The sequence below is a fragment of the Hippichthys cyanospilos genome, chromosome 2 (genome assembly GCF_059441005.1).
Source record: "Hippichthys cyanospilos isolate Australia breed blue-spotted pipefish chromosome 2, RoL_Hcya_1.0, whole genome shotgun sequence".
NCBI classification, from domain to species: Eukaryota; Metazoa; Chordata; class Actinopteri; order Syngnathiformes; family Syngnathidae; genus Hippichthys; species Hippichthys cyanospilos.
Window position 1 is genome coordinate 25886203 of NC_142370.1, and position 8924 is coordinate 25895126.

At 41.1% G+C, this 8924-nt stretch overlaps 1 protein-coding gene across 1 annotated transcript; it reads right to left on the minus strand.

Moving 5' to 3' along the window:
* Positions 1 to 1909: 1909 nt before the first annotated feature.
* Positions 1910 to 4816, minus strand: hoxc13a (homeobox C13a). The gene is made up of 2 exons (XM_088407656.1): positions 4153 to 4816; positions 1910 to 2193 (listed from the first exon to the last, which is right to left on the minus strand). The coding sequence occupies exons 1-2, from the start codon at positions 4814 to 4816 to the stop codon at positions 1937 to 1939; spliced, it is 921 nt and encodes a 306-aa protein (XP_088263782.1). The 3' UTR covers positions 1910 to 1936.
* Positions 4817 to 8924: the final 4108 nt, after the last annotated feature.

Below are 8924 nucleotides of genomic sequence, written 5' to 3' on the forward strand. Positions count from 1 at the left end.
CACCGTGCGTTTCGCAAAATATGTCTTTATTTGGTATTATACAGTAATCAAAGAAGTGAGGAAAAAATAAACTCCGTTGAAACTAATACAAGCGAAACTAGGCTCAATCTTAATACAAATCTCACCTGCGTTTTTCATCGAAATCTTCATCTTGGAGTCGGACGATACAAGGCGAACACGTCGTGTAAGCGGCTTCAAAGTAGATTATTTTTCTCTTATAAATACGTGGGATATACTAAATCTGCACATTCAGCAGCGCGTATACACTTTCACAACTAATACACTTCGTTGAATGAGAAAAGATGACCACAAATAATCATTAGCATATACTATATTAAATAACAAACGGCCAAGCATATTATAAATTATTCTAAATGTGAAAAGAAAACAACAACAAAGAGCAAAGCGATTCACACTTTTTCTGCACTGCATGAATGTAATGAACTAGTTTAATAAAAGTACAACCGCGTGAAAATTTGTAACTAAATGCAGAAAACCCGTATCAAACTACTATCTTTAAAAATGTAATAATCACAAAACGTTTTTAAAAGGATAAGCGTAAAATATTGCGGAAAGGAACCCAATTAGAATAATTGTTTAAACGATCACTAAGCAAAGAACAATTCACAACTATTCATTCGATGTAAATCCGGGCAAATGTGCAACTAATAACAACATTGTTAATAAACTAAAAACTTCACCAGCGACAATGGGATGGACAACTACTTCAACATCAAAAGCAACAAAGACCTAAGGCGAGGGGAGAAAAGAATATTTTGCTTCAGCAGCCAACCATAAGGCCACTGGTGTGCAACAACAAATATGTCCGGCTAGAAAATGTGCATCATCTCAGCCTCTGTGGCCAAGCACAACAATACATTGCAGCACGTGAGCATGGCAGTTGGTGGACGCCAAACATGCCTGATAAGATTTTATTTTATTTATTTGAGGTTGTATGAACGACCGCTCCATGTTGCCGAGAACCACGGGGATGCATAACGTCCACGCGCACACGACTTGGCGGAAGAAATGTGTCTGCCTGAAGGGTGAGTGACTGAAATATTCGATTATTTCCATGAGCTTGCATTTATGGAAACATAGAGATAGTGCAGCAAACTAACAAACTTGGCACGACAAAAATAAAAAAAAGCTTGTGCATTTGTAATACTCACTGACTTTAATGGTTTACAATCATTGCAAGATGCATGACAGAATCCTTCTTCGACAAAAAAAAAGGAGAACATACAGATACTGCAGATACTTTAGTTTACAGTTCGGCCATACTACGTAATAAGAATTAAATAATAAAAAAAGGCATTGCACTACACAGATAAACAACATCGCAGCCTTAGAACGTACAGTCCTGCGAAGAGGATCGTCGCGTTTAAATTCGGCGGGATTAACAAAAGAAAGTGTGTCACCCAAAATACTCCTCCTTTTCTTTTTTCGTTCTTTTTTCGTGGTCGAGGATGTTAAAGTTTTTTGGGTGCTACCTGACAAACATTGCTGCGGGCAAACCCACCCGCCCTCCTTCCAAAATAAAACAAAATAAAATAAAAATAGGTCAAATTAAAGTCAGCAAACATTAGTCACGTTCTTTTTAAAATGCAACCAGACATTTTGTGATTTGGTTTGGAGAGAAGAAATAAGAAAATAATAATAATAATTAAAAAGAGAAAACACGCAATACTTGACTTTGAAATACAGATATCGTTTTAAATATTATATATTTATATATGTACAGTCATATAAAAACAAATATGGACTCAATTTTCAGTATTTTCACAGTTTTTAGAGAGTTGATCTCTAAATTGAAATCGGACGGGCCGTGTGGTGTTTGGATGAACATTGAAGTTAAATTAAAAATAGGATCTTTACTCTGTCTTCTTTCCAATGTGGGAGGTAATTATGACGCAGGTGTGTGCGGGCCGTCTCATCAAGTGGTGTGCAGGTGATTGCTCTTGGATTTACTGACAAATTTCTTCTCCTTGACTCGTCGGTTCTGGAACCAGATTGTGACTTGGCGCTCTGAGAGGTTGGTGGCGGCCGAGATGCGTCTCCTCTTGTCTTTGGTGATGAACTTGCTGGCCGCATACTCCTTCTCCAGCTCCTTCAGCTGCACCTTGGTGTAAGGCACGCGCTTTTTACGGCCGCGCCGGTAACTGCTCACCTCGGGCGGCAGGGGCACAACATCTGCATGCGGAGGGAAGGCGAGAAGGACAAGGTCAAATGCGGATCCGTAAATGCGCATGCACAAATGTCACCTGCCGGTGGCGAGGCGATACGACCGAATAAACGCCTCTGAACGATAGAGACAATGTTTATGAATGGAGAGCGGCTGCGCCAGTATAAAATAGCTCATCGTTGCCTCTGCGTACATTTGGTGCATAGCTTAAAGCACGACGACGAGAATTCATGTAAGATACAATACCTCAAATACATATTTAGAAAATATAATATCTCACAAATATGATCTATCCACCCGTCTGTCTTTCTGCCTATCTATCTATCTATCTATCTATCTATCTATCTATCTATCTATCTATCTATCTATCTATCTATCTATCTATCTATCTATCTATCTATCTATCTATCTATCTATCTATCTATCTATCTATCTATCTATCTATCTGTCAAATCTTATCACAGTCCAATTCCGCATATGTTGCACGTCAATATCGAACCTGCTGAGATACACTAAACCAGTGCCATGTGATTTGTGCAAAGATGCATCCCAAGGAATTGTGGGTAATACCGTCAAGCACAAGCAATAGTCAACTCACACTGGGCCTTGACAGATGGCATTGAGAAGATGGCTACTATTATGCATCTAAAAGTCGGTTTTGCACAAACATGCGGTACAGTTCATGTGCATTTGTTAAATCTGCCAATAGCGGTAATGGTATGTGTGTGTGTGTGTGTGTGTGTGTATATATATATATATATATATATATATATATATATATATATATATATATATATATATATATATATATATATATAGTTTGTTTTTTTGCTTTTGTTTTTTTTTGAAATAGGGATTAAAATCTTCCATCGTATGAAAAGTATACGGGATTTAAATGGGACATAATTCACGAAATGGAATAAAATAAATGTTATTTGGATTATGATTGTTTTCAAACAAGACGATTTCACGTATATTCGTGGTGGCAGTTACCGTGCAATATGGGGCATTACTGAGTGGGGCTACTTGGGTCAGTGACAAATCATCTCAAAGCAATACAGTGCACGTGCGTGCGTGGAGCAGGGCGTGTGTCTTATTTTTTTCCCCTGCATATGTCTTGCGTGGCTTTTTTTCCATTATGAAACGAGGTAAATGTGAAGTTGCTTCAACGTGTGAGAGTGTTTCTCTTTGAGACATTCATACTATAGAAGCACCGCAGAAACACCTTATAACAGAGATCAGTGCTGAGTTTGTGATTTTATACATTAGCCACGATCAAATGAGACAAATTTGACGTTTAGAATAAATCAAGGTTCAAGTGATTTTTTGTGTGTAACATGATGCCGACGTGTGTGTGTGAGAGTGTGTGTGTGTACGCGCGTGCGAGTGCGCGAGCGCGTGTGTGTCACAAGTGGGTCCTGATATATGCAACACATCACAGGGCGTTGAGGTTTATTGGCACAGTCCAAACAAGCTAAGTCACTATCTTGTCATAAAGGGGGCAAAGGTTTGCACTTCTCTTCTTAATTCTGCGTGACTAAAACTCTTCGTGTGTTCATCCATCACACGACCTTAAAAAGGTTTCTTTCTCAGGTCACGCAATGAAGTGCACTATAACTTGCTTTTTTTTTTTTTTTTTTTTCATTTGGTGAGAGCACGCCTAGGGTTTGGTGCACGTGCAAAGCAACCTTAAAATAGTCGAATCCAAGTGGAGAAATACATAAATGGAGGCAGGGACGTGATTGTTTGTCAGAGTCCAGGGCACCCCTACGCGTTTTGGTGGATTTGGGAGTGAACAATGATTCCATTTAAAACGCCAACAGAAATACCCAGTGTAAACAAGGGGCAGGTCCGGTTTAAAATAACCCCGGCGACTTTGTTAGGAACAAAAAGGCAGATACATGGCATCGGGGAGGGGGAAGGGAAGAAAACAAAACAAAACAAAACAAAAAGTCCAGCCGATTTACCTGGAAACGGCGACTTCCACAGATGGCTGGACTGCGTCTGGTCCTTGGAGCAGTACACCTGTCCATCCCAGCCGTTGGAGAGAGCCCAGTGCTGGTAGCCCTCCATGGGGATGAGGGCGTCGTGTCGCGGCTCGGGGTGGCCACTGATGCCGGGCACCACCGACACGTCCAGATATCCCGGCACGGCCTGGTACGAACTGGCGAAGCTGGGGTAGAAGGCAAACTCTTTGGCCCGGCTCGAAAGCTCCTCGGTGGGCAGCGCCGTGCTGGGCTCGGCGTATTTGTCCGCGGGGTGGTACGAGCACGGCTTTTGCTGCAAGTTGACGTTGTGCGAGTGGGACAGCCGACAGCCGTAGTAGGGGCCCCCGAACGGGTAGCCGTAGCTGAGCGAGGCACCCGAGGACGACTGCGGGGCGGGACACTGGCGAGCGGTGTCCGGCGAGGAAATATCCGAGTAGACCGAGCCTTGGTGGGTCGCGATGGTGCCGGAGTGTCGTCCCAGGGCGGGGTGCGACATCAGGTCCCTGCAGTGGGTCGCGGGGCAATTGCCGCTCAGTCCCTCCATTGTTTGGCTTTTATTCGGGCCGCTTTCATTCGGGCTTTTTTCATAAACGTACATCAAGGTGTCCGCCCAGCGTGGATGCACAAGCAGCGAAGTCGTCATATCAGGGGCTGCCGATGCTTTTTAAAAGTCGACTTCTCCAAGACGGACACCTCATTTCCAACTACATTTTTACACCCGGCGCATGCGCACACGGGCACCCCTCGTGTGTCCACTTCATTAAGGATGTGGCACGTGATACGCTAACAGGTCCTCGGCTTCGCTCGCAGAGCCACAGTGAGCCAGTCACTCAGTCAGCCCTTTAAAGAGCCGCTGGCTCGCATGTCAGCGCTTCTCCTGCGCGCCACACAGCGCTGCCATTGGCTCCGCGCGGCCAGCCTCACTCCCTTAAAGGGAAGTTTGCACACTGGGGCCATAGCGGCAAATGAAAACAATCTGTGGATTTTAGCCGGCTTCCAAGCACCGCAAAAGGCCATAGTAGGCAATAGCCAGCAAATGCAACACTCTGCGTCTTGTATTACTTTCCCCGAAACGCCTTACGAGTGCGTAAAAGTGTCTTTCTGAACGACTGCTTTTGGGAAACAACGGGATCCATCTGGGTTGATCCCAGGCTATTTACAACAAACACTCGTGCAATCCAAAATCTAAATTCAAAGGCTTAAAGAGTGCGTCGATATGCTTCAGCAGTTGCAAAGGAAGTCGTTACAGGCAACGATAAGCAGGAGAATACATCAGTCGCGCACCACAGTCAGCATTCTAAACCGCCCAAAAAGCTGTTGTTAACAATGCACTTACCTGTTGATTTGAGGACCGAGTCAAGCCAAAGTGAAAAAAAAACAAAAAACAATCCCATTATCAGCCTATTATCTTTGAATAATGTCTGTAAAGTTGCACGACTATTCCGTGAATGCCTTTGTGGAAAATGAGTACGATTAAAAATGGAATAAGCAAACCTGCATCAGTAAAACATATTAAAATATCTAAATATTAAAATCTTCACTCAAAGAGCACGTGCAGAAGAAATCACCCGAGCTAATATTTAAAAGTAGGCAATTATTGTTTCCGTGGGTGTTACAGGATACTTTATTCAAAGTCTAAACTAGAGCCGAGTGTTTCCCAACTATCTGGTTCAAAAGCAGAAATTTAATTCAAATAAAAAGTGCACCATCGCAGTCCTACTGTGCAAAACACAGAATCGGGTGAATTTAGATTCCCTCTAATCAATTTGAATTTAAATAGAATTTAAGATGTCATACTAGCAATTTCCCAGCATTCCAAAATTAATAATTATTCGAGAGAAATCTTACGTGTGTAACATAATAATGTAATATGCGTGTGTGTGCCTGTGTGTGTGCGCGCGCGTGCACTTTGTGTGCCTTAACTTAAACCGGCATTGACGGAAAATTTTGCGAATATAAAATTTCACCTAAACGTGTTTTCTCAGTAATGCGAAGGGTTAAAAAAATGCATTTTCACTGCAGTATAATGAAAGTAAGGCTGTGAAAGTGAGACAGTGGATGCTGACGCTTGAGGCCCCCCGGAAAATGGGAACAAGGAGAGGACTGTGTCTTTAATTAGACGAACAGGCTAGAATTGCGCATGTATTTGACAACATACTTTTAGAGTTGCGTCCCGGTGTCAAGAAAGCCACGCTAGAAAATGCGCCGTATTCTCTTAGTGTATAGGTGTTTATTTGGAAAAAAAAACAACACTGGAATATATTATCTAGCTGGTGGCTTTATTTTGGAAGTGAAGTAACATTTTCCCGATGGGAGAGACTCTTATTGTATTCATGAAACGGACTTTTTGTATACTCCCTAGCTCATGACTCCCAAGTCATATGAAGCAGGCTGTCTTGGCAGAGAGCGTCTTTAGTCGATCACCATTTTTTTTTTTTTTTTGCTGTGCTGAGTTGTCATGGGAAATGTGGCCATGGTGTGCGCGTGCACGCCACTAAGGAAGCAGAGGCCCTCTGTCCTTTTGAGGAGAATGACTATAGCTCTTTTGTCTTAAGGAAAAACACAAGCATGCACGAAGGGCGCATAGGCGGCAGCTGCACGGAAGTCCAAGGTCAAGGTAAAAAACACAGACAAACAGGGTCGTAATCAGAGTCTAGACAGACAAGAATGAACTTCACACTATGCAAACTAGTTGTTATTTAGAGGCGCGTACTCTCAAACAGTTGCTGTGTGTGAAGACAACGCCACATCATCCTCAGCTATTCTGCTAAAGCGTGCCACCATACCGAATTGTTCTGCAAAAGCGTCCACAATACGAAATGCCTCTCCTGCTAGTTGGAGGAAGTGAGTCCACCCAAACTAATGCTTTTACTATAAATTCAGACGAACTCGTGCCTTATTATTCGGTGAGCGCTTTTTCCTCGGTTACGACTTATTATCATTTTGTGTGTGGAAATTATATTCGTCATGATAGAAGATTGGGTTTAATGTTTAAAAGAAACATCAGTGTATATATAATTCATCAAAAACAATATTATCCGAACTTTACTATCCTCAGACCTATATACTTCCTCTGTGCATATATATATATATATATATATATATATATATATATATATATATATATATATATATATATATATATATATATATATATATATATATATATATATATATATATATATATATTAATAACAAATGAGGGCGAACTGTATTCACAATTTTTTAAATGTAATATTCCACGAAAGTACTCAACGAGACACTTAAAATATTACTTTCGAACGCCAATGTATCGTTGATGTACCGCAGCAAAAATTTCAAAATAAAGTCAATTTCTTCTGCAATTTAATTAGAAGTTTTTCCAAAGATTATATTCATCATCCTGCGCGATCCAATATTATAATCTTACAAACAAAACACTAATAAATACAACACTGTTTAAAAAAAGGAGTACTAGGATTCTTAGATACGTCACTGTGGAAAACTAAATATTGAGACCACACGACGAAGATTAAAATATACTGTTATCATTTCTAATGTATTTTTAATGTGTTTAATTTATCCTTTCAGCAACAGGTAGCACGTTTGCAATTTGACTTGAGTTTGTGTGAGACGAGGCTGGCGCATATACGTAAAGTAATTATGCATAACGAATGCTAAATATACCAAAATTTTACATTTTACAATTAATGCAAGTTTTTTTTCTTTTTATCAAAAAGATATTTTTTTTTACAGCTTAGCGAGCAAACTAGCCATACATGAGGTAAAGCGGCATCAATATTCCCTTTCATTCAGGATTGTAGTCGACGTGAAGTGCACAATATTTGACTATATCTTGAAAAGCCTTCACGGTGCGTTGTTGTAAATATCTTAACAAGCAGATTTCAAGTTCTTCCAGACCGACGGTGTTTGAAGTGAAGGTCTGCTGTTCCTGGGGGAGGGGAGAGCATCATGCCCACTAAAAAGGCTGCCTACCTGCGGCATCCGCTCGCAGGAAGTATAGCGACATGCAGGGCACATGACAGCGCTTATCTCATTTGCCCGTAGATACTCCACAAGGGACTGCAGCACACAAACTCTTCCCTTTTTGAGGGGAGTAAGGGAGAATCGAACTTGCGTGTGCACACGTCTCGGTAAAGCAAGCCATTTTCCCTTCATAGATTATTTTGAATCAAAATAAACAGTCATATATATCTCAGAATTTGAGTGGCGCAAGATACGTTCCAAGAAAGGGCGCGGCATCAGGTACAACAGAGGCCACCCGGCGCATGAGGAACTGTGCTACTTGCTTGCTTTGGAGTGAGCATTCACACATCTCAATACGTCAATAATAATACAAAGAAAACGCATACACATATACGCAAGCATATATGTGCTGAGGACTGAGTGGAAAGCTGGCCTTTTAAATGAATGAATGAATGAATGAATGAATGAATGAATGAATGAATGAATGAATGAATGAATGAATGAATGAATGAATGAACACAAGTGCCAATGACTAAATAAAAGTTACTGGAAATAAAGGCGAGTGCTTTACCGGTAAATTGTATCAGTGTGAGTCACCATGGCTGGACGTCTGTGTGGGTCTCTGTGTTTCGTTTTGCCTTACTGACGAGCCTGCGGATGCAACCATGGCTGCTCCTAATAAGAGTAAGTGTTTCATCAACTTAAAATATAAAAGATATTTAAAAAACTCATCCCATACAATACGAAAGAAAATGACAAATGTATTTTACAGTGTCATGTTTATT